The 21,827-nt window shown below is 49.9% G+C and overlaps 13 protein-coding genes across 13 annotated transcripts; 6 read left to right on the top strand and 7 right to left on the bottom strand.

Annotated features, from left to right (window-relative positions):
* Window positions 1-1,086: 1,086 nt before the first annotated feature.
* Window positions 1,087-2,332, top strand: N7484_000891 (carnitine:acyl carnitine antiporter; the record flags this gene model as incomplete). The annotated part of the gene is made up of 5 exons (XM_057111311.1): window positions 1,087-1,335; window positions 1,392-1,440; window positions 1,513-1,529; window positions 1,613-2,226; window positions 2,281-2,332. 5 exons carry the CDS (start codon window positions 1,087-1,089, stop codon window positions 2,330-2,332), a joined length of 981 nt encoding a protein of 326 aa, XP_056976048.1.
* A 289-nt stretch (window positions 2,333-2,621) lies between these two features.
* On the bottom strand, window positions 2,622-4,160 carry N7484_000892 (putative toxin biosynthesis protein; the record flags this gene model as incomplete). The annotated part of the gene is made up of 4 exons (XM_057111312.1): window positions 2,622-3,495; window positions 3,572-3,680; window positions 3,734-3,872; window positions 3,969-4,160. 4 exons carry the CDS (start codon window positions 4,158-4,160, stop codon window positions 2,622-2,624), a joined length of 1,314 nt encoding a protein of 437 aa, XP_056976049.1.
* A 678-nt stretch (window positions 4,161-4,838) lies between these two features.
* On the bottom strand, window positions 4,839-6,212 carry N7484_000893 (putative C2H2 finger domain protein; the record flags this gene model as incomplete). The annotated part of the gene is made up of 2 exons (XM_057111313.1): window positions 4,839-6,069; window positions 6,121-6,212. 2 exons carry the CDS (start codon window positions 6,210-6,212, stop codon window positions 4,839-4,841), a joined length of 1,323 nt encoding a protein of 440 aa, XP_056976050.1.
* A 630-nt stretch (window positions 6,213-6,842) lies between these two features.
* N7484_000894 (DUF3431 domain-containing protein) lies at window positions 6,843-8,072 on the bottom strand (the record flags this gene model as incomplete). The annotated part of the gene is made up of 1 exon (XM_057111314.1): window positions 6,843-8,072. One exon carries the CDS (start codon window positions 8,070-8,072, stop codon window positions 6,843-6,845), a length of 1,230 nt encoding a protein of 409 aa, XP_056976051.1.
* A 712-nt stretch (window positions 8,073-8,784) lies between these two features.
* Window positions 8,785-9,779, bottom strand: N7484_000895 (fumarylacetoacetate hydrolase family protein; the record flags this gene model as incomplete). Its single annotated transcript, XM_057111315.1, has 3 exons — window positions 8,785-8,917; window positions 8,980-9,701; window positions 9,765-9,779. 3 exons carry the CDS (start codon window positions 9,777-9,779, stop codon window positions 8,785-8,787), a joined length of 870 nt encoding a protein of 289 aa, XP_056976052.1.
* A 166-nt stretch (window positions 9,780-9,945) lies between these two features.
* N7484_000896 (succinate dehydrogenase assembly factor 1) lies at window positions 9,946-10,327 on the top strand (the record flags this gene model as incomplete). Its single annotated transcript, XM_057111316.1, has 3 exons — window positions 9,946-10,026; window positions 10,101-10,132; window positions 10,204-10,327. 3 exons carry the CDS (start codon window positions 9,946-9,948, stop codon window positions 10,325-10,327), a joined length of 237 nt encoding a protein of 78 aa, XP_056976053.1.
* A 770-nt stretch (window positions 10,328-11,097) lies between these two features.
* Window positions 11,098-11,712, top strand: N7484_000897 (Hsp20/alpha crystallin family protein; the record flags this gene model as incomplete). The annotated part of the gene is made up of 1 exon (XM_057111317.1): window positions 11,098-11,712. The coding sequence occupies one exon, from the start codon at window positions 11,098-11,100 to the stop codon at window positions 11,710-11,712; it is 615 nt and encodes a 204-aa protein (XP_056976054.1).
* A 349-nt stretch (window positions 11,713-12,061) lies between these two features.
* On the bottom strand, window positions 12,062-12,796 carry N7484_000898 (ribonuclease H-like protein; the record flags this gene model as incomplete). The annotated part of the gene is made up of 1 exon (XM_057111318.1): window positions 12,062-12,796. The coding sequence occupies one exon, from the start codon at window positions 12,794-12,796 to the stop codon at window positions 12,062-12,064; it is 735 nt and encodes a 244-aa protein (XP_056976055.1).
* Window positions 12,797-13,294: 498 nt separating this feature from the next.
* N7484_000899 (homeobox domain-containing protein) lies at window positions 13,295-15,070 on the top strand (the record flags this gene model as incomplete). Its single annotated transcript, XM_057111319.1, has 2 exons — window positions 13,295-13,867; window positions 13,919-15,070. The coding sequence occupies 2 exons, from the start codon at window positions 13,295-13,297 to the stop codon at window positions 15,068-15,070; spliced, it is 1,725 nt and encodes a 574-aa protein (XP_056976056.1).
* Window positions 15,071-16,060: 990 nt separating this feature from the next.
* On the top strand, window positions 16,061-16,924 carry N7484_000900 (formyltetrahydrofolate deformylase; the record flags this gene model as incomplete). The annotated part of the gene is made up of 1 exon (XM_057111320.1): window positions 16,061-16,924. The coding sequence occupies one exon, from the start codon at window positions 16,061-16,063 to the stop codon at window positions 16,922-16,924; it is 864 nt and encodes a 287-aa protein (XP_056976057.1).
* A 327-nt stretch (window positions 16,925-17,251) lies between these two features.
* N7484_000901 (thiamine pyrophosphate-dependent dehydrogenase E1 component subunit alpha) lies at window positions 17,252-18,858 on the bottom strand (the record flags this gene model as incomplete). Its single annotated transcript, XM_057111321.1, has 5 exons — window positions 17,252-18,022; window positions 18,100-18,309; window positions 18,374-18,435; window positions 18,485-18,672; window positions 18,731-18,858. The coding sequence occupies 5 exons, from the start codon at window positions 18,856-18,858 to the stop codon at window positions 17,252-17,254; spliced, it is 1,359 nt and encodes a 452-aa protein (XP_056976058.1).
* A 191-nt stretch (window positions 18,859-19,049) lies between these two features.
* N7484_000902 (uncharacterized protein) lies at window positions 19,050-19,915 on the bottom strand (the record flags this gene model as incomplete). Its single annotated transcript, XM_057111322.1, has 3 exons — window positions 19,050-19,295; window positions 19,346-19,577; window positions 19,638-19,915. 3 exons carry the CDS (start codon window positions 19,913-19,915, stop codon window positions 19,050-19,052), a joined length of 756 nt encoding a protein of 251 aa, XP_056976059.1.
* Window positions 19,916-21,142: 1,227 nt separating this feature from the next.
* On the top strand, window positions 21,143-21,388 carry N7484_000903 (uncharacterized protein; the record flags this gene model as incomplete). The annotated part of the gene is made up of 2 exons (XM_057111323.1): window positions 21,143-21,227; window positions 21,285-21,388. 2 exons carry the CDS (start codon window positions 21,143-21,145, stop codon window positions 21,386-21,388), a joined length of 189 nt encoding a protein of 62 aa, XP_056976060.1.
* Between the last annotated feature and the right edge of the window lie 439 nt (window positions 21,389-21,827).

Here is a 21,827-nt window from a genome sequence, read left to right on the forward strand (position 1 = left end):
AGATGTGGGAAAGGTCGCAATCAGTGTGATGGCGTCGGATGTCACAACGGAGTCTAAATGCATGAAAGGGTCGTGTTGCGGTGGAGTTGTGACGGGATGTATAAACACATGAACATAGTACGAATATTTATACCATGATACCCACCAGCAATCTGAATTCAAGAGAAACTTTCCTGGTATAATATCACCACGATAATCAAAAACTCGAACTAGGGTAATAAAGATCACGATGCGAAAAAATTGATATACATAGCAAAATAAGAAAGAAGGCAGCAGAAAAAACAAAATAAAAAAGATGGGCCCGAGCCGGGATTTGAACCCGGGACCTCGCACAATAGACTATTCCAATAATCTGGGACTATCCCGAAGCGCGAATCATACCACTAGACCACCCGGGCGGGTGTTACATCATATACTGAAATTAAGTTCTCTTATTCTAACAATATGTGATGGTCACTCGATCCATGAAGTCATACGCACGTGCATCTTTACATGTGATTGTGGATTCTCATTAATTCTCGTTAATATCCAGACATATACTATATATGACCGAGCTATAGATCAACAATACATCCCATATCAACAAGTCATAAGACCATGGTCTATAGTAACCCTCAGCCTAAGACCCCTCGGGAACTTCCATAGTCCCGCCGGAAAAGTGGAAAGCACACAAGTTTCCCGTTCGCCCGGCGCCCTCCGACTTAGTCTAGCTGCAGTTCAGACTGTAGAGTCAAATACAAAGTCTACATTATTTTTCAACATATTGCAGTGTTAGTATATATTGGCGCAGAAGGTCATTGCATATTGTGCCCTTGATGCGTGTGGATCGATGACATAGCGGTAAGCCGGTTTCTCCGGGTCCCGAGCCGAGGCTCATGGCACTTGTCCGGGGCATCTCAAGCTGACTCGGTTTCGGTCGGCGTGCATAGGCCGATCTGCTTTAAACTATTTTTTGGCTCTTCAATTGATCTCCCTTACTTTTTTGCTCTCCTCACTTCGAGTCTTCTTCTCCCCTCACCTCTGTCTTTGTTCGCGGTCGTACTTACCCCCTCTTCCCCGGATTCCCCCACAGTTCCTCCGATCACCATGTCTAGCTCTGCTTCTTCCCCACAGCAGATTAAGGATGAGGTCAAAGCTGTTGAGGCTAAGGCCGTGAACCAGACCATTGTGCAGCTACGATCGCTTGCTGCTGGCGCTGCTGGTGGTCTCTGCGCTGTGGTTGTCGGTCACCCCTTTGACTTGGTCAAGGTGCGACTACAGACTGCGGAGAAGGGTATCTATTCCGGTGCGATGGATGTTGTGCGCAAGACTGTCGCCCGTGAGGGATTGGCTCGGGTAGGACATCTCTCAGCTCCCGTGAGGACGGTGGAACTGACAGGCTTTGGCGGTAGGGTTTATACGCTGGTGTATCTGCCCCGCTTGTGGGTGTGACCCCGATGTGTAAGTGCACTTCGAGCTACAATAGCTACAATCCCGCGCCAAAATCTAATTTAGCTAACATCTCTTTCATAGTCGCTGTTAGTTTCTGGGTACGTGCCATGTCCACCATTTCTAGTCCTCGGAATCGACCCCAATTCGACCCCGCTTCAGACACCACCTAACACAGTAACAGGGTTACGATGTGGGCAAGACCCTTGTAGAGAAGTTCTCCACTGTCCCAGTGAAGAACAACACTCCCCAGTACTCCATCGCCCAGATCTCCACGGCCGGTTTCTTCTCCGCCATCCCCATGACCCTAATCACAGCACCCTTCGAGCGTGTCAAGGTTCTCCTCCAGATCCAGGGTCAGAACCCACCCCCACCCGGTCAGAAGCCCAGGTACTCCGGTGGTATGGATGTCGTCCGCCAGCTGTACAAGGAGGGTGGTATCCGCAGTGTCTTCCGTGGTAGCGCCATGACCTTGGCCCGTGACGGTCCCGGTTCGGCCGCTTACTTCGCCGCATACGAGTACATCAAGCGATCCCTGACCCCCAAGGATGCTGATGGTAATGTCACCGGTGACCTTTCGCTCTCGGCCGTCGTGTGTGCTGGTGGTGCTGCTGGTATTGCTATGTGGATCCCTGTCTTCCCTGTCGACACTATCAAGTCCCGATTGCAGAGCGCACCGGGCAAGCCAACTATTGGTGGAACTATCCGTGCTGTGTATGGCAACGGTGGTTTCAAGGCTTTCTTCCCTGGTTTCGGACCGGCACTTGCTCGTGCTGTTCCAGCCAACGCGGCTACCTTGTAAGCATCACCCTCGAGACATCGCTTTTGGGTATTATACTGACAGTTTACCAGCTTGGGTGTCGAGCTTGCTCACAAGTTCATGAAGAAGATGTTTGATGATTAAGCGGTTTCTTACTTGGGATGCCCGTGTGTAAATATCTGATGTCAATTTCTTTGCAGCGTTGGTTTTCAATTATTGTCCCCGGCCAATTAGACCTGTATGTATGCATGCATTCTTTTATTGGTTTATAGATGCAACTTGGGTTTCTGTTTTGCCTTTTGGGGGTTATTTGGATAGGTTGTGACTATTCTATGTTCCATTCCAAGATCTGCCAATGACCAGGGGTATTCGGGCTCTAGGTATATATGCAGAGTTCAAGGGCCAACCGAAATGAAACCAAGGTACAAACACCCTACAGCTTTGAAGGCTCCTTAGATCTCCTCTGCGGCGCAGGAACATGTTTCAACCACGCCTCATCAATGGTCTTCTTCTGAAGCTTACTCTTCTTCTCCCACGCCGTCCGGAAACTCTCCTCCTCATCCTGCCACCGCCTCAACTCAGGTCCAAGCCAACAAACGGCCGCGTCAGCACACTCATTAACAGCCTCCTGAGCAAGTAAATGCCCAAATTCCTCGAGGAAAACCTCTCGTACCCGTCCCGCCGCAACACCCCCACTGCCCCCAAGCCCAGTACCCGTATTAGCAAGCTTATCCGCCCGCATCTTGGGCAAACACATATCTGACTTCCCAGCAAAGATATAAAGGACACTAGGCCTCAGGAACGGAAGCTGCGCGAAGATACGCGCAGGCTCGGGTCTATAGAAGGGATGCGAGTCTGGATGGTTAGCGTCGAGATCCGGGTGCGTGACGCGATTCACGGGCACATCACTACCAGGAATATGGTTGTAATTGGGTCTCGAGAAAGTGAAGACCTCCTGGTGAAGCGTTGTGCGCAGAGTAACGGGCGGGTTAGCTTTATCGAAAGTGGTCTTGTTGTCTAGGGGGTGAATGGCGGTGGGAAGTTCGCGGAGTCCGTATTTGACCCAGCGGTCTAAGACGCGTGGATCCCACGCTTGGTAGAATGGACTGCGCTGGAAACCCTCTGCGGCTGCTTTGCGGGAGGGCCAGATTTCTTTGCGGTAGGTTGATAGTTGGGTTGTCTTTGCGATGACGCGCTTGTTCTCTTGGCGGCTGAAGCCGTCAAGTTGGGTGGAATGCGGCTGGACTACTGGGTCCAGGAGTACTAGAGTGTGTAGCAGACGAGGGTGCATTAAGCTTAGTTGTGTGCTATATGGAACGAATGTTAGATTGGTGTTTGAGCGAGCCGTGGTCGTAGGAAATGATTGCCAAGGTTGATACTGACAGGTGTGCGCCACCGAAGCTGTGGCCGATTCCGACGATGGGCCGAGGCATTTCAGCCGCCTTCACGTTGACCAGGTGGAGAAGGTCGCGGGGGTGATCAAACCAGCTTGCTGTGATATAGTAAGTGGCTATTGCGGACTTCCTGGGGTAGGCTATCTCGTACGGTCATTTCCTAGACGGTCCTCGTTGACGACGCCGCTCTCGCCTTGATGCGCCACATCGGCCATCCAGATGCTGCGAATGCGGAATCCAGTCTCCTTTGCGCGGGCATGGATCTCCTCCCAAAGAGGCTCATATAGTTCCTATTGACTAGTTAGTCTATGGCCAGTGATGGGGTTGATAGATGCGGATGGGACGCGATCAGACCGGTCGCATGCTCTGGACCACAGCCTTCATACCTTGGGGAAGCCATTGGCGTGGGCTGCAAGGATTGTCACGTCGCCTGGCTGAGGATTGGGATTGTCTAGCGGAATATATTGTTTCACGGCAAGGCCCAAGGGTTGATCTTGGTCGTCCGCAATGGCACCGGGGTACTCGCGGATATGCTGGGTAGGCACCACATGCTCAACAATTCGAAATGGAGACGACATGGTGATATGAGTAGAGGAAAAGAAGTGCAAATTGCCGCTTCCCCGCGTAGTTAAAAGTATGGAGAAGCTCGGCGGCGATTAAGCCTCGGCCCTTTTCCAAAAGTCCGAATGGCATTTCACTCAGCGCAACTGCCGACCCGAACTCCACTTGCAACCACTACGTTTCAAGCCCTACGAAAGTTACGGAAAACATCAAAACATAAAATTGTGCGTCAATTCATTTGAATTCTAAATCCCAAAACGCCCCCAAAAATCATATGATCCAAGATAAACCGAAGTATGCAGACGAACACACATGCGTCATCATAAAAGCGTGGCGGGTATTCATAGAACAAGGCATGCGTGAAGTGTTTGATGAGGCCCATAGCCCTGACCAGCGCGATGGCTCCCAGTGGAAGACACGACGTCGGACTAGAGCGAAAGTAGTTCAGTCAGATATATCGTTCGAGACGAAGGGGCCCCTTCTCCCATAGATGAGATATTGAGTGAAGACATCGCGACTGTCCCGTTGAGAGACCAGGCTGGTATCAAGTAGAGCTCTAAGTGGTCTCTAATCGCAACGGACGGTCATACCGATAACGGTCCAGCCATGAGGCCGATTGATTCGGTACTGACCGAACGATGGATCCAACAGTGGGGAGAATAGCTGTTGGCGAGAAAGGAAACCAAGATAAGAAATCACTGCAGAAGGGGATCACGGAAGTGCTTCTGGTGGTTGTTCTGTCTTTCGTTACCGGCGCGCCATCTGTTCTCTGCACGGGCCGCGCGAGTGTGCTCACGACGCTCCGCGACCATAGCGGCCTTCTTCTGCTCAGTGGTGGCAGTAATCAGACCATCACCACCATTGGCACGAGTAATGAGAGCACGCTTCTGGTTACGGCCACGGGGCTTCTGCTCCTCCTCCTCAATCTCACCATTTTCAATAGCCAGCTGGCGGGTAGCCCGCTCATCGGGGCTGGGGTAGTTGTGCAAGTTCTGACGGAAGTACTTGGCGAGCGAGCGGTGACCAACGCTCTTGCCGGAGGGCAGGTGAAGCTCGAACTCATCCTGGTAGATGACAGGGGCCTTGCGGCGAGAATCGATCTCCTCGTCATCATCCACAGAAGAGGCATCAGTTTCCCAGCCTGCCTCGTCCGCATCCGACGACGAGACTTTAACACCACCAGCCTCAGCCATGGTCTCATCTTCGTCCTCATCCTCCCACTCCTCGTCGTCGTCAGAGTAGGTGCTGCGGAAGTCGTAGTACTGGCCAATCTCAATCTGCTCCTCCTCGGCCTCAAAGGCGATCATGCAGTGACCCTTGTCACGCATGTGGGTGCGGGCTCCTTCAGCATTGTTGCGGATGGCATGGCAGTAGAGACATTCGTGGTTATCGTTAATCTTACGGTAGAGGTAGTTGATCAACCCCTCCAGGTTGACCAGATATTTGCGCTCCGGAATAAACATGCCGTGGTTCTTGAACATGTGCTCGACATTTGCCTCAATGTCGGCTGACTCGGTACGGCAGAAAAGACACTGAGATGCGGAGAACTCGTCCTTCTCCTCCTCCATCTCCTCATCCTCCTTGTCCTCTGCGATGGTAGCCGCCTTGAGGCCATCAGCGACGTTGGAAACATCGTCCTGTGCCTTGCCAACAGGCTCTCCAAGGGAGAACGCCGAGCTCATAACCGAAGCATTGTCACCCTCCTTGCTAAGACGGGCCTCACGCTGCTTGTGCTTGGCGCTTTTAACGTGGTTCTGGTAGGAGTTTTCGCTGAAAAAGGCTTTTTGGCAGGCGTGGCAGCTCTTCTCGAAAGCAGCCTTGGCGGCGGCCTCGGTCGAGTTAACCTTAGCGGCAAGGACCTTCTCGTTGAATGTTTCTTGGGTCACGGGCGGGAGGTTGGCGACCTTGCGCTTCATGTTGTACAAGCTGCGGCATGGTCAGTACTTGTTATAATCAGACTTCAAAATGAGCGCTTACTGCCAGTCCTTGCGCATATGATCTCTCTGCGCATCGCTGCGGTGGAACGCAACGAGGCAGGTGTTGCAGGTGTATGGGAGATTCGACGACATGACGTTTGTCTTCCAAGTGAAAATAATCAGGTGGTGGGATAAGAAAAAAGTGTGTGGGACGCCTTTTTATCGGCGGGGTACGATAAGAAAAGTTCGGTCGCTAGTGGGTTTTCCACACTTCAACAACAAAGAAGGAAGTAATGCCAGGATTTATCGACAAAACTCAAGACAACGAAACACGACTTGATAAGGCTTAGTCGTAACCGAATGGAGATTCGGGAAGATTTTCATGATTCTGCGAACCATGGCTCGTTATGTCATCGTGCTTACAAAGCCAGATGAGTCATCGCCAGTGAATAATTCTGACTCTATGTACGTCCTTGATATATGTGGGAGGCTGGAAGGGTCACAATATACTGAATGACTCAGCGGTCTTCTCTCTTCTCTATTCCAGTACCGGTCTTTGTAAACTAGAGACATGCATTAAATCCCAATATATGAACACGCAAATGTAGAAACGCAGTAAATGTCAAACTGTGACATGAGTGAAAAGCCTCGCCAGGAGGCTAGCCAGAGATGAAAAGGCAAAAGCATCTAAAGATGATCCAGTAAATGGTTTTAAAAAACGCCCCATAGATCACCAAGATAATGGCACAAATGATTCAGCAAGACAGTCTCCCAAGACTATGCCTAGAAGCCATCGCCTTCCTTCCAGGGACGGCGCGCTTCTAAAGCACGGAGCTTGGGGTCTTCGCCGCGTCGAAGGGCATCGTGAATGAGCTGAGCAACTCTTTGCTCAACTCTGTCGACTTCCTCCTTCATTGTGCCCTCGCTACCAAGCGGCGGAATATTCAATTCCATCGTCTCATCCAGTTCCCCATTCTTCTCAGCGAACGCCAAATCATCCGCCAAGAATGACCAGTCCGATAAACCTTGCTGGAGATATTTCAGCTGATCAGCTGCATCCCTGTAGGCTTGGAATTCGTCCGGTCCACCGAAACAAATACCATAACCATCACAGAGACAAATATTCTCCTCTACACAGACAACTGGTTCACCTGTGAAAACGTATTGCCAAAGATATTCCCAAATGCGACCTGCAATGTAGTCACTCAAATCGGTCTGCAGAAGCCAATCGCGGTAGTAGACGAAGCGGGCCCGAGGGATCGTCCGGATTCGCTCGCGTGACAGAGCAAACTGCGCACAGCACGGCTGTGCGAGCACTGACGGAACCTGATCATCGGGGAAGAGCTCTCCCCAAGCGCGGGCCAGCATCAGCTCTTCTTGTTTTGATTCATCTTCCACCGTAGCCCCGGGGTGCATCCAGGCCGGACAGCCCGGGGCCATACCACAGCGTAGATTCATGTATCCCTCCCGAGCAACTCGATCTAAGTTCAGACGACGAAGCATCTCTGCCGTATCGCCGCCGAAAATTTCATCGTTGTGCCATGCGTTCTGGTGGGAGTGTATGAAGACAGAGATGTCAGACAGGTCGTCGTAGTAATCGATCACGTAGGTCAGGTAGACCATGACTTCGTGACCTTTGTTCGACGGCGGGTGGAGCGGCGCATGAGGGTCATTGGCAACGTAGATCGCAGTGTCCCAATCGGGCAGCTCCGTATCAATCCAACTGACATCCTCCGTCTTCGTGCGCGGAACCACGAGCCTCTTTGAATATTCAGCACCGGGTGGCTTGGGGATGCCGGGAACAAAGTTTGGCTGAGGGGCATACGGGGTTTGATATCCCACAGTGCCATTGAGGTTCTTGGTTCCGTTTTTGCCAACGGGGTAGACAAAGTCACCTAGGCCCACGGCCTGGGGAAATTTACTCCATGGCTGTGTAAGATGTCGGGCTGCGAAGAAGAAGACGACGAAGAAGGAGACGCCGAGGGAGAGCACTGCGCGCCGTGAGAGAATCATGGAATAAGGCCGGAGGTTTATACGCGGAGATTTGGTCTGTCGCACGAGGTGAAAGTTAGCTTGTGTACTATCAAGGGTCGCAAGAATTCAGGAGATGTTGAAACCCCCCCCGATATATGCGAATTTTCGATACATACACACTAGGTGAGATCATTGCAATCCAACCGTTTGGCACGGAATCGCAGATTGTCGGGAAGGTGTTTAAGGAGAATCGAAGGAAAGGAGCGGCTAGGAGTGCAGAGCCTAGAAGGAGCCGACAATCCATCATATTTGGAAATTCCCATGGTGCATCGCGGGGGCCGTGGACGAATGAAAGGGTGAAACGCGGGTACCGGTGGATCCAGAATGATCGGGGATTGCGCACCGCCCATAGATGACGACAACCTTCCGGACACGGACCCGAAAGTGACCGTGAGGATAGTATTCCAAACTCCATAAAGTAGAAAGCAGTGTATCCAGATCAGAGTGATGACACTATTCGATTCTTTTTCTATTGATGTTTGAGGGTGGAACAGGGGGCATCTTTACTCCTTTCGGAGTTGCGCAGATACAGAGTGGACACTGTTGCCCCTTAATGAACTGTCAAAGCTGGGTTAGTCATCCTAGCCTATGCATTGCTGCGGCTGTGTTGCTATGGGCCTATTGGATGCTTCCATGATGCGATATGAGCAACCGGGGGTTCATGAGGACTAATATATACAATGATAACTATTTATAGTTTGGATGCAAGCTTGTCGTAGACGACTCGGTTGACACAAGACCCAACGCCCTCCAGGGAGACCTCAACCTGGTCGCCATTCTTCATCCATAGAGCGGGCTTGCGGCCCATGCCTACGCCTTGTGGTCTGAAAATCATGTCAACGCCGATCGAAGGAATGTGGGGATACGGATCAAGGAGTGCACTCACGTTCCAGTAAAGATCAAATCTCCAGGCAAGAGGGTAGTACCCCGCGACAAAAAGGCAATGGTCTTGGCTACGCTGAAAATCATATCCTTGGTAGAGGAAGACTGAACAGTCTTGCCATTCAATTTGGTCGAAATGTGCAGGGCATTGGGGTCGGAGATGACCTGAGAAGAGACGATACCGGGACCAAATGGTGCCCAGCCATCGAAGCCTTTACCCAGATTCCACTGGCCACCGCCGCGCTTGATTTGCCAATCACGGTGCGAAACATCGTTACCGACCGCATAACCCAAGACGTACTCCAGCGCCTTGTCCTCAGGCACATCGCGAGCCTCTTTGCCGATCACAATGACGAGCTCACATTCGTAATCTAGGCCTTCGCCCTCCTGTGCCATCTGACCAACCGGGATGTCATCCGTGGGGCCTGCAATGGCAGTCACCGGCTTAAAGAACAAGACAGGGTACTGGGGGATCGGCAGATTGGATTCCTTGGCATGCTGTTCATAGTTGAGTCCCAAGCAGCGAACGGTGCCAATGTCCTTGCGAGCCAGAGGAGCCAGCAGCATGCGCACCTCGGCAACCTTGTCGGTCACTCGGTGCTGACCAAAGATATCGCCCTTGATCACTTTGGCCTGGGTAGCCTTGGAGATATCGGTCACGCCCGCTGGAAGCAGTGCATCACCGTAGTAGACCTGACCATCCTTGGCCAGGAAACGAACCAAATGCTAAGGAGGGTTAGTTTATGAGATAAAAAAACAATGCATGGTAAATTAAAAGTTCCCACTCACTGTGAATGAAGGCATCTTGTAAGTATTCTAGAGATGTAAAGTGATGAAGTTGGGGAAGTGTGGAGATAAGGATTAAGAGGTCCTTTCGGCCGGGAAAACTGCCGGCGGGAAACGGAGCTCGCGCTTTCCCCAGCTTCGCTCCGATCCAATCCAATGATCCGCATCTCTTCATCTCTCCATGATGGCTAGACTCTCCGGCCTTCAGCGGGAGGTCTTGTCCCTCTATCGCCAATGTTTCCGCGAAATCCGCAAGAAGCCGATCGTGCGTGCTCCACATTTCACTTCTTTTTTGGCTGGTTCGCGACTGACTGTTATTCTCTGTTTCCTCAACCACAGGATTCTAGAGATAATTTCAAAAACTATGCCCGGTAACTTCTTCCTTTCCCGTTCCTTTCCCGCTCTCCAAGGTGTCGGTGCATCCCGGCTGACAGGGCCCTAGGGCGGAATTCCAAAAACACCTTTCGGTGAGCAAGAAGGACTTTAGCACTATCGAATATCTACTGCGCAAGGGCCAGCGCCAGTTAGAGATGTACGCTTCCCCGGGGACTCGAAACATCCGATGAAGGGGCCAAAGTCCAGGCTTTGTTATGACACATCCCGTAGGTTTCGCATGGCTCATCCTCTTCTGTACACCAAGCTATGAACAGGAGGCTCACTTATTGGACAGTATATAGAGTACTTCAAGACCTCCCGATCGCACCCGAGATCTTCTTCTTGAGGTGTGCACAATAACATTGAGTGATGCGCGTGTACGATATCCTGAGTTCCTCCCTGTTCTGCCTTGGGTGCAGAAACTTTTGTACATTACTAGATGTTTGTGGAATTAAAAGATTATTTGTCAAGTGCTCATTTTCGCCATCCAAAATCCAAAGCGCGTATTCCTAGCATTGCTCAGAACATTGGAATTGTGTGAATTGTTTGGGGTCAGTTTAGATAGATTACGGTTCTCCAGCGCTGATGATTAGAAATATATTCCCGTGACTTGAGAGAATCTCGCGGACAGTTACATACACTGATGATTAATCGAATGAATTAATTCACGCTCGAGCTACAATGTTAGTGAGAACACTTGCTTAGAAACCATCCAGAAGATTCAAGATTTGATGATGTTGGTGGCAAGTCGAAATCTGGAGGGTTGGAGAAGATACTCGAACGCGCCACTCCATTCCCGTTGGTTCTGACCAATCACCAACCACAACGCCCCCAAAACTATATATACCACGAACACAACGATTGAAAAGAAGCATCAGATCAAATCAAAGCATTCCAATCAAATCAAGTACTTGAAGACCTCAATATCCTTCTTTCATCCTCCAAAGAACCAAATTCCACCATGTCTTTCCTGACCTGCGCCTCTGACCTCTCGCCGCTATTCCAGCTGCTTGATAACTACGATAAGCATGAGCGCCGCCAGACACGCCCCACTCCTCGCCGCACCTTTACTCCAGCTTTCGATGTCCGTGAGCTGGCTGATGCCTACTATCTAGATGGCGAGCTGCCCGGCGTGAGCCAAGAACATATCGATATTGAATTCAGTGACCCCACAACTCTGGTCATCAAAGGCCACACTGTGCGAGACTACAAGGACACGGAGCCCGCTGCGGAGCCCCAGGAGTCCTCGCCCCGTTGGCACCAACCCACTGTCGAAGATGAAGATGAGGATTCTGATTCCAACTCCGATTCCTCAGCTTCTGTGATCTCAGCAAACTCTGCAACCTCCGCCAAATCTGCAGCTTCCACCAAGTCCACTACAATTCCAGCGCAGGCCCAGCCCTCAAAGTTCCACTACTGGGCTTCGGAGCGTTCCATTGGCGAATTCCAGCGCACTTTCACCTTCTCTACTCGTGTCAATCAGGATGCAGTGCGTGCCAGCTTGAGGAACGGTATCTTGTCTGTTGTTGTGCCTAAGGAGACTGCACCCAAGCCTAAGAAGATCCGCATTCAATAGAGATCGGATATCATTTATGCCACCGGAATGGACCTGTGTTGCATTAATGTCTCCTATTGATTGCATTGGCTTGGCGCGTGGGATTTGGCTGTCTTTTCTTATGTACTTAATGATTTTCGGCAATTATATAATTTGGAATTGAAATGAATCTGTCATCAATTTGAAACAGTTTCGCAAATGTAGAATTGAATGCACCGCAAGAAGTCAGCCTAGTGCATTGGGCAAGAACTCAAGAACTGATAGACACATGATAATTCGATTTCTGAGCTATCACATATGTGAAAATTCAATGCATCCTTGTAACATACTCAAGATCGTAACAATACGTCAAAGAACAGATCACTTCGGTTCAGCAAAGGGAGCCAACGATACGAGTAAAATGCGCCGGCGCGCCTTGTGTCGCCGCCACATGTCTAGCATGATAATCCGCTTCATCGTTCCAATCCCTTGGGATCTGCCAGAACTTAACATGCAGGCCAGCGTCTTCACAACGCTTTACCTCACTGATCAGGCACATCCAGAGGTCTTGATTGATAACTGGTCGCCCGTTCGACGTCTTCCAACCCCCAATCAACCAGGTTTGAATCCAGGATGTCATTCCCACGGCGACGTGACTAGAATCTGTCGCGATAACTACACTCGAGAAACCTTCCCGCTCCCATTCCCGAAACTGTAAAGCTGCAATGACGGCTCGCAGCTCTGCTCGATTGCTAGTCTGGCGATTTTTCTCACCGGTGGGCCCTTCCTCTTCGAGCCGAAAGCGTACGTAGCCGAACGATAGGGCGTCGTTGGGGCCTTGCTCGGTATCTTTGAAAACGAAGGCGCAACCGGCCTTAGGATTTTGCCCGCCATTGCCTAAACAAGATCCATCGGTGTAAATTAAAAGCTCAGTCGGGTTGGTGTAGTTGATGAACCGAAGGACGGATGGGATAGCATTCAGGCCCACAGTAAGTGGAAACAAGGTCCGCGGATGAGGAACACCTCCATTTGGTAGAATAAACGGAGGATGAAAGGCTGTGGGCATCCTCACGTACTCTTGACGACCGAGCGAGTCGAGAGGTGCGTACTCAACGGTGTTTTCCATCGTGACTCGTGAGCTGATGCCACAAGACTGGCTAGATGAACAGTTGAAAGTATTTGAAAGAACCTGTGAGAGAAACAGGAGAGAGACAACAGGACACGAAAGATCAAGGACGAAAGTTGGGAAGGAAAAAGGGAAAGCTTCAAAGATCTCTCACTTCTCGCTGGAGTGGTCATGATCGGCCACGAGTCGAAACTGAGAAAAAAATCAAAATATCAACTTTGCATTGATGAGAGTATCTAACAGAAGAAGAATTTTACTACCACCAAATGTATTCAGCGACCTAATTACATTCTTTGAGAAATACATTATGCTGATCAGTTCCGGCCAATGTGAGGATCAACTCAAATATGGCGGGAAATGAACGATTAGTAATGGCCGTGACTCCACCCGAATTCGACGTTGACTAGTGCTTTCAAGCTCCACTGACTCAATAACCATAAACCCTTTACTGAGCCGCATGGTGATTTTTTAAACATAATTTCAGGGATCCTCAGACCAATGGATCCCCACCAATCGCCACAGCCACTCTCAGACTCTAGGCTGTGGGGAACAACTGATACACCAGAGAACAGCTGGATTCCAGATGATATAACAAAAGACTGGAATGCTTTGAATGACTTCTATTTTTGCTCATCGGAGCCCACCTCGTCGGAATGGCCGTGGATCGGCCATGCCGCACAACCTCACGAGACATTCGACCAAGCAGCTCCCCAGGCCCCAGATCTTGCAGCCTCAGATATCCAAAGCGAACCATTTAACAATGTTACAGCCGAGAGCTTAGCGAAAGTGTATCAGCCGCAACCCCAAAATCTCGCAAATGTTCCACAGTGGCTTGACGGTGCATATCGTCCCCCAGTCTCATGCCGCTATTGCCGCAAGTATCGACTCCAGTGTTTGATACTTCGCACTACATCAGCAAACCCAAACCCCGTCTCAGCTTGCTCCAGCTGCGTGGCGCTTTTTCGAGAATGCAGTCTCGCAAAGGGAGAGAAGCGACTGCCTTCAGGATTTGAGACATTCGCCCCGGTATTAGGCCATTTACACGGGCTTCCGGAGCATCCCGACGATAGCGTGAGTGCCTATATCTCACCAAACAAGCTTTTTCTCATTTAATTGGAACAGGCACCGGTTCTTCCCAGCGTGGAGAACATAGAAGAGCAAAGAGAATCCAAACAATTCGTGCGGAAGGGAGCCAGGGTTTTACGAGAGTGGTTCTATCAAAACCAAGAACGTCCATATCCTACCGAAGAACAGAAAATTCAATTTTCACGCGAGACTGGATTTTCAGAGAAAAGGGTAGCGACCTGGTTTGCAAATGCCCGTCGTCGCCAGAAGCAAAAGATGCAGTCATCGAATCTAGCAGCAAACACTCGCACTCGTGCAGGGTCCCCACTGATTACGAATACGCTCATTTCGCTCACCCCTATGGAGCGGTGGAAAGCATCGCCACCAGAAGATGAAGCGGTTCCAGAATCTGTGATACAGGACGCGATCGCATCTACGTCCTTGGATATGTCGATGGACCCTTTTCAGTTCGATGGATCTGCCATGGATCTTTTTAACTTTGACGAATCATCATCTCACCTCCCCTCTTCGGCCTCCAGCTTTGGGAGCTGGGTATCAGAGACCTCAGATAGTGTCTCGTCAGCCTGGAGTCAACAATCTGGAGAAGGAAGTCTGCCGTTCCCAATGCTACCAAAGCCGTCGCGCTCTCGCCGGCGAGATCATTCAAAAGAGCATCAATACCAGTGCACTTTTTGTATGCGGTCATTTAAGAAGAGACATGACTGGGCTCGGCATGAGAAGAGCGTCCATTTTTCACTTGAGATCTGGATCTGCACCCCTAGCCTAGACGAGCTTCAACAAGCTTGGCAAACCCAAGGTGTCGGATGCAACTTCTGTGACGTGTTGTGTCCTGGTCCAGCTCATTTAGAAGAACACGAATTTCACATCTGTGCTACAAAGCCCATGGTTGACCGGTCTTTCACGCGCAAGGACTATTTATGGCAGCATCTCCGCAAGTTTCATGGTTGTTCGAAGAACCCTGTTCCTGATCTAGAAGCATGGAGAGCGACCGGCGCCGAGGTTCAAAGCCGATGTGGGTTCTGCGGCCAATCATTCTCAACGTGGACTGCCCGGGCAGAACACCTGGCAGACCATTTCAAGAATGGGGTACGGATGAACCAATGGGTTGGCGACTGGGGACTGAGTCCAACTGCGATGGATGTTCTTCGCAAGGCTACATTGCCAAATCAGCGGTCTTTGGCCGCTTGATGATAATACCATGATTCCATGTCTCAATATTGGCTTTTCACCTAATACAATCTTGTGTCAATACAATGCTACGCTAATGGAAGAAATTATAAAAAAAAATTAGCATTCAACAACATGCCACTCGCGGATATAGAAGTCTTCGAGTCCCCAATACGGCCATCAAAAGACAGCCATAATGTACACCTGCTCAGAAGTCACTCTCCTAGCCTGTGTGGAAGCCTAGCATATTCCATTTACAAGAATCTGGATCTGTCTCTGTCGCACAAAGTTCCCTCCATTATGATTGCGAGGAAGGGACCTGGGCTGAGTATGGATACGAATGACAGGACGGGTCCAGTACTCCTCACACGTCGAGTCGCTGGCTATGACGTCTACTGTTAATGGCGCATATGATTCAGTGTCGGAGCAGGTCATTGTGGCCTTTTAACAACTGCTGGTCCTGGGTGAAAGAGAATGTCGGTTTAGGTGTCGAAGGGTGGAGACTAGACCAGTGGAAAGGTGGTGGTTCTACACGATCTGCTGTGGCGATATTAGTTGAACCTCAAAGCTTGCATGCAAATGTTAGTTAGTTGTTTGTGTCAAGACATATGCCTTTTAAGGTTATCACACCACCTGGCACATCATTGCGGTGCCACCCCTCAGACACCTGGACTCGTGACCTTGTCAAGGAGTACGGTGACCTGCTTGATCTTGGCTCCACAGCACTCCTGTCGTTGACGAGCCGCTCGGAATGTCTCCGGGACCGGAAAATTTGTTATTTTTGGCGCGGGCCATAGACAGAAGATGAAGGAAGCCGGAGTTTACATGGAAGTGGTAACAAGCTCCGCGATAAGCTAAGCCTATCACGGTTAGACACCGCTGAGTCATCGCCGGGATCGGCAGTGGGGTGTCAATTATTTTATCGCATTGTGATCGCGAGGCTTTCCCTTTGCCAATTGACTCATTTCTTCATACTCTACGGATTCAACACCGTCCCCGCTTATATTCAACATGGCACCTACTTCCTTCATCCTGACCCTCTCGGGCCCTGATCGCCCGGGCATTGTCCACGCCGTGACCGCGTTCCTGGTCCAGCACAACCTGAACATCGTCGACTCATCCCAGTTCGGTGACCCCACCTCCAAGCGCTTCTTCATGCGCATGCAATTCGCCCCCGAGGGCACTACCGACATTCCTGAACTCGAGCAGCTGCGCGATGCCTTCAAGCCTACCGCCGAGTCTTTCTCAATGGACTACCAGATCCACCCTACCGCACAGAAGCCCCGCGTTTTGATTATGGTCTCCAAGATTGGTCACTGTCTTAACGACCTCCTCTTCCGCCAGTCCACTGGCCAACTCAGCGTTGAGGTTCCCCTCATCGTCTCCAACCACCCCGACTTTGCGCCCCTCGCCGCAACCTACAACATCCCCTTCCACCACCTCCCCGTCACTGCGGCTACCAAGGCCGAGCAAGAGGGTCAGATCCTCGAGCTGGCGGCGCAGAACAACATTGACTTGATTGTGCTGGCCCGCTACATGCAAGTTCTGTCGCCCAAGCTATGCGAGGCTATGTCCGGCCGGATCATCAACATCCACCACAGCTTCTTGCCTTCCTTCAAGGGTGCCAAGCCCTACCACCAGGCTTACGACCGTGGCGTGAAGATTATTGGTGCCACTGCCCACTTCGTCACCAGCGATCTCGATGAGGGCCCTATCATTGAGCAGAACGTTGTCCGTGTCGGCCATGGCATGAGCCCCAAGGAGTTGACTCACGCTGGTAGCAATGTCGAGAGCAACGTCCTGGCCGCTGCTGTCAAATACTTTGCCGAGCGCCGTGTTCTTCTCAACGGACACAAGACCGTTGTCTTCGACTAAGTGCTTCACTTGGAATTTATTTGGCCTGTATAGCGACTCTGATACCTTGGTTTAAACAAAATATAGAACTGTGGGACATGCTGCGATGACTGGGTCAAATATTGACGCACATGATGAACAAAAATGAAATATAAATGAATACAACGCATATACAAATTCGGTTACTTGACGAATGTAATAGCGCCCGTAACGTATAATATCACCAAGACAATGGCGGCCCTGCGATACCTAATCCGACCAGTCCTCGTCAATTAGGTCAAATCAAGGTATATGCATTGTATGGGATATCACAGAAACCTCTATGAACAAAAGCCCCCATTTTCAGGATCAATCCAGTCCGTTGATACCATCCTTATATGGCCGCAGATCATACTCATTTGGGTACTTTTCCAGAATGCGCTTCAGCTCCTTCATCTGCTCACGAGCCTCCTCAGTTATATCCTCATAAACATCTGTGAAAGCTTCACGAAGAGGAGGTTTCTTCTCACGCTCCGCCTCACTAAATTCTTTCAACACAGCCTTCCGGATCGAATCCCTAGCCTCCTTCTCCTGCTCCTCACTCCAAAGCCCCTTATTTTCAAGCCACTTCCGCAATCGAATAATAGGGTTATCACGGCGCTTCCAGTCCTCCACTTCAACGCGGGCCCGGTACGCAAAGCTATCATCGCTCGTACTATGGTGAGAAACACGGTAACTCATTGCCTCAATCAGGACTGGGCGACCACCGTCGCTTAATGCTCGTTTCCTTGCTTCTTTTGTCGCTTCGTAAACGGCAAAGACGTCATTCCCGTCCACACGGATCGTGTCAATGCCATATCCCACACCTCGGCTGGCGATTCCGTCACCGCGATATTGCTCGAGGGTAGGTGTGGAGATAGCGAACCCATTGTTCCGACACAAGAACACAATCGGACAGGATCGGGTTGCGGCGATATTGAGTGCTGCATGGAAGTCACCTTCACTGGCTGCGCCTTCGCCGAAATAGCAGGTAACGATGCGGGGGTCCCGGTTGGGATCTTGTAGGTCTTGAACCTTTAATGCGTACGCAGCTCCAGCAGCTTGTGGGATTTGAGTTGCCAGTGGGGATGAGATCGTATGCTATTTATATTCGGATTAGCATTCTGAGTTCTTGCGAGCCAAGGACACTTTGTCATAAGATATCCAGGTGAACTAACAATACGAGGATAGTTTTGCCCATAGTGCACGGGCATATTTCTTCCCTGGCCTTTATCATTGCAATTGGCAAACAACTGGCTCATGAAATTCTTGAGCGTAAAGCCGCGTTGTTGGAAGACGCCAGTCTCTCGGTATTGAGCAAAAACTACATCGTCCGGTGTCAATGCTGCTGCCGAACCGACGGCAATTCCTTCTTCTCCGGCCGAGACCTATCAGATATTAGTACCTTGTTCGGATAATTGCGAAAACTAGAATTTATGTTATGTCTCTTACCATATAGAAACTCAACCGTCCCTGTCGCTGTGCCTCAAACATCACCACGTCCATGACGCTCACTGTTCTCTGTTAGCCACTTGCGCCCGCCATAATATCAGCACATCATACCAGTTGTCATATTTTTGTACCACGTCAATACCTCCTCATCCGAGACATCTGGAGGTCCGCGTGTCTTATCCACCAATTCGCCGTCGGAGTCGATCACTCTGTAGGTAGGGATAGCCGGAAGATCTGAGGATTTGAGAAACGACATGTCGGTGGTAAATTTACTATTCACCGCACCCGGGAAGTGTACCCTATAGAGAAGCAGGAATCAGTATCTGTCTCTTTGAGAAGTGATTTCCCCACACTTACCGATCAGAACCCGGCCGTTGTGAGATTGAGCTTCCCCATCGTCGTGAAGCGGCCATTGAACGTGGCTGGAACACACCCACTGAGCGTGTGGCTCGCCATGACTGGCGAGTTATCATTCTGTAAGACATCTTGATTGTGAGAAGAGGAAATCCGGGATCGAGGGGTTCATTATTGATGGTAAAATGCGGAGGGCTCGGTTGGCGTCGGGGCAACGTCACTACCCGCTTCCAACCGAGGCGGCGATAAGCAGATAACACGCAGTATAGAGTTTGTACAAATGCACATGATCGATCTATCCTCATTTCTCTACTTTCATATATTACACTAGATTATTCTGATTCCGGGATGATCCTGATTTCAGCTTTGCGCGATCGGACGCCAGATTTCGTGTCACGATGCCAGCGGCAATATAAGTGATCATGACGAAAAACTCTGCAATTGTTCCAAAGACCACTTGAACAGCCAAGCTACCTCCATCAGCCCGCCAGTCCACAAAGGCAATGACAACAGAATATATCACGCGAACACCGATGAGCGGTATAGCGACGATGACTGCCCAAAGAAGCTTTGCATCGTTAGCTAAGCAGCAAAGAGAATCAAAAAATCTCATCATACCTTTTTCTCGTCATTCACTCGCGAATCGCTGGAGCCTGCCCGAAGCGACATTGCAATCAATGTGACGATAAAAAGCCAGCCGAAAGTAAGGACAATCATGCCAGCCTCGAGTAGAGTAGACCTTCCCCCACTAGCAGCGGCGAGAGCAATACCAGTAAGAATGACCACATGCGGGAGGAAAAGGCTTGGTCCCTGTAGTATTTTCGGAAGTGTCGTTTGAATAGAATGGTTGCTGAAAAGATATCAATTCTTACTGACTCAAATCATGCATAGGTATGGTGTAGTAACTCACGCCTCGTGGAGTATTCCCAAGGCCGCAAGTAAGAGAGGCGACAACCCGATCCCACTGATAATTTGAGCGGCTTCATTGGCATGACCAGTCGTGGATAAGGAATGATAAGCCATGGCATTCCCTGCGAGACGTAGGCCACACATAACAATCACATAGAGCCACCCCATTACTCCGTGTTTGCCATGTGCCGCGAAACAGACGAAAGCTGGAAGAGCTGCCATTCCATAGAAGACGATCTGGGCTAGCTCAAGACCTTCCGTTGAGTGTATATTGGTCATGGTGCCGCTTCCTTATGCAAATAATTGGACAGGTTGTTGGAAAAATACTCTGAATTGACAAGACAGCTGGGAAAGACAGCCTTTTATCCCAGTCGCTCGACTCCTGGATCTCATTCTGGCTGATAATATGACAAGCTTTTCAGTTGCAAAGCCTCAATTGCATGTCCATCACAGCCTTGTTTGCCATTGTGATGATGTTATTGGCTCTGAGCGTGGGCTGGTGGTGGTTAGATCGGGCAAGCCACCCGAAACCGAGATTTAGCGTGCTTTGAGCTTATGGGGCCAAACTCGGTTTCGCTTTCGGTTCTCTACACTTGTCTTCCAATGATGCCTAAATTTATTCCCAAGATTATTCTCGGGTAACCGCGGAACCTGGATTCGTCCCAGTGTGCCAGACGAAAGAAGGAAATATAGTACGTGCTCCCGGCCATTGCTGTCAATCCTGATACATTTGGTCCTTTCCATAGTGATTCCTGGCTTCGATTCGGCAGGCGAGCCTAGAGCTCCAATTACTGACTAAAACTAAGGAGACGGGTAGATTTCCCTAGTAAATAGAATTCCCAGGAAAGCGTAGAATACCTTGTACAGATCCGTGAGGGAGACGATAGTAGAAAGCCGCCCGGAGTTCTACACAGTCCCACCTTCTGACGCATAAATTGGCGACATCAGTGATGGGATTTGCTTCAGGTGCAGAGCGAGCCTCAAGACATCGATTCCACATGATCTTGTTTTCTGGCCCCTGGCAGTTGAGTCCTGATACAGGTTCCTCTATCCAGTATTACTCGTTTTGGTTAAACAGCACCAATTTTCCTAAAGGGTATTAGACCCCATTCACTGGAGTCAGGTCATAAACCAATGGAAGGTGAGATGACTGTATCAGTAAATATAACACACTAGAGTCGATCCTTAAAAGGTAAGCAACGCCACTAATGCCTCTTTCGTGGCTAATATTAGTGGGGTCTGAGGCTGGACTCGTGTATGCGGAGGCAAAATACTTCGATAACCAACTGTTTCCGGTCTTGAAACATCTCAGATTGAACATGTACCTGAATAGGTATGCATTTCGCTGAAGATGGACGTCATGGGTTCTTCTTGACGGACAAATTCGAAGATAAATAGCAGGAAACTTCCTCGTCAATTTGAACATAATCCATCCATCAATCTAACCGACCAACCAACCAAATAATAAATCTACCGACCTCCCGATCAAAACCTCCCACCAACAAAATGCAGTTCATCGCCGTCTTCATTGCTACCCTGGCCGCCGTGGCCTCTGCCTCCCAGACCGCTGAGAAGCGTTCCTGCGTCGCCAGTGAGTTGACCTGAAGCTTCAGCCCGTAGGAGCATTGAGCTAACTTCCTTTTGCTAGACTACGATGTTGCCTGCACTTCGGGCGGTGATCCTTGCTGCGATGGCTGGCAGTGCGTTGGCGCCACTGAGTGGAACGCCGGTGTTTGCATCCCGAACTACTAAGGGATAGTCTTGGCTTTTTCCTTATGTCACTGTTGTATGATCGATATACCTGTCTAGCTGGCCTAGATAGCTTGCAATAGAATTCTTATTTCTCAATATTGTGTTATTAAATGTTAAAAGCTCCGTGAGTATGGGCCGCAAAGATTCTATGCGAATATCGTTCAGCCTTAGTAAGGTTGATTACTAGGTAATGATCATTTGTGGAGATTGCGGTGAAAGTCTGAAAAATAGTATGGTAGAAATTCAAATCTTGGGTTTATCTAGACTTGGTCTAGACATGGCCCCGATGGGGAAAAAATGGCATAACCAAGGAGACCAAAAGTGAAACAATGGTGAAACAACATGTACGGGCTACAGTCTAAATTGCCAATATACCGGAGTGGTCATGATTCATTCATCTTGCAAAATTTCTTGAAAGCAACTCATAATCCGTCAAGCA

This window comes from Penicillium longicatenatum (assembly GCF_028827895.1).
Source record: "Penicillium longicatenatum strain IBT 33135 chromosome Unknown contig_1_segment0_segment0, whole genome shotgun sequence".
In the NCBI taxonomy this organism is placed as follows: domain Eukaryota; kingdom Fungi; phylum Ascomycota; class Eurotiomycetes; order Eurotiales; family Aspergillaceae; genus Penicillium; species Penicillium longicatenatum.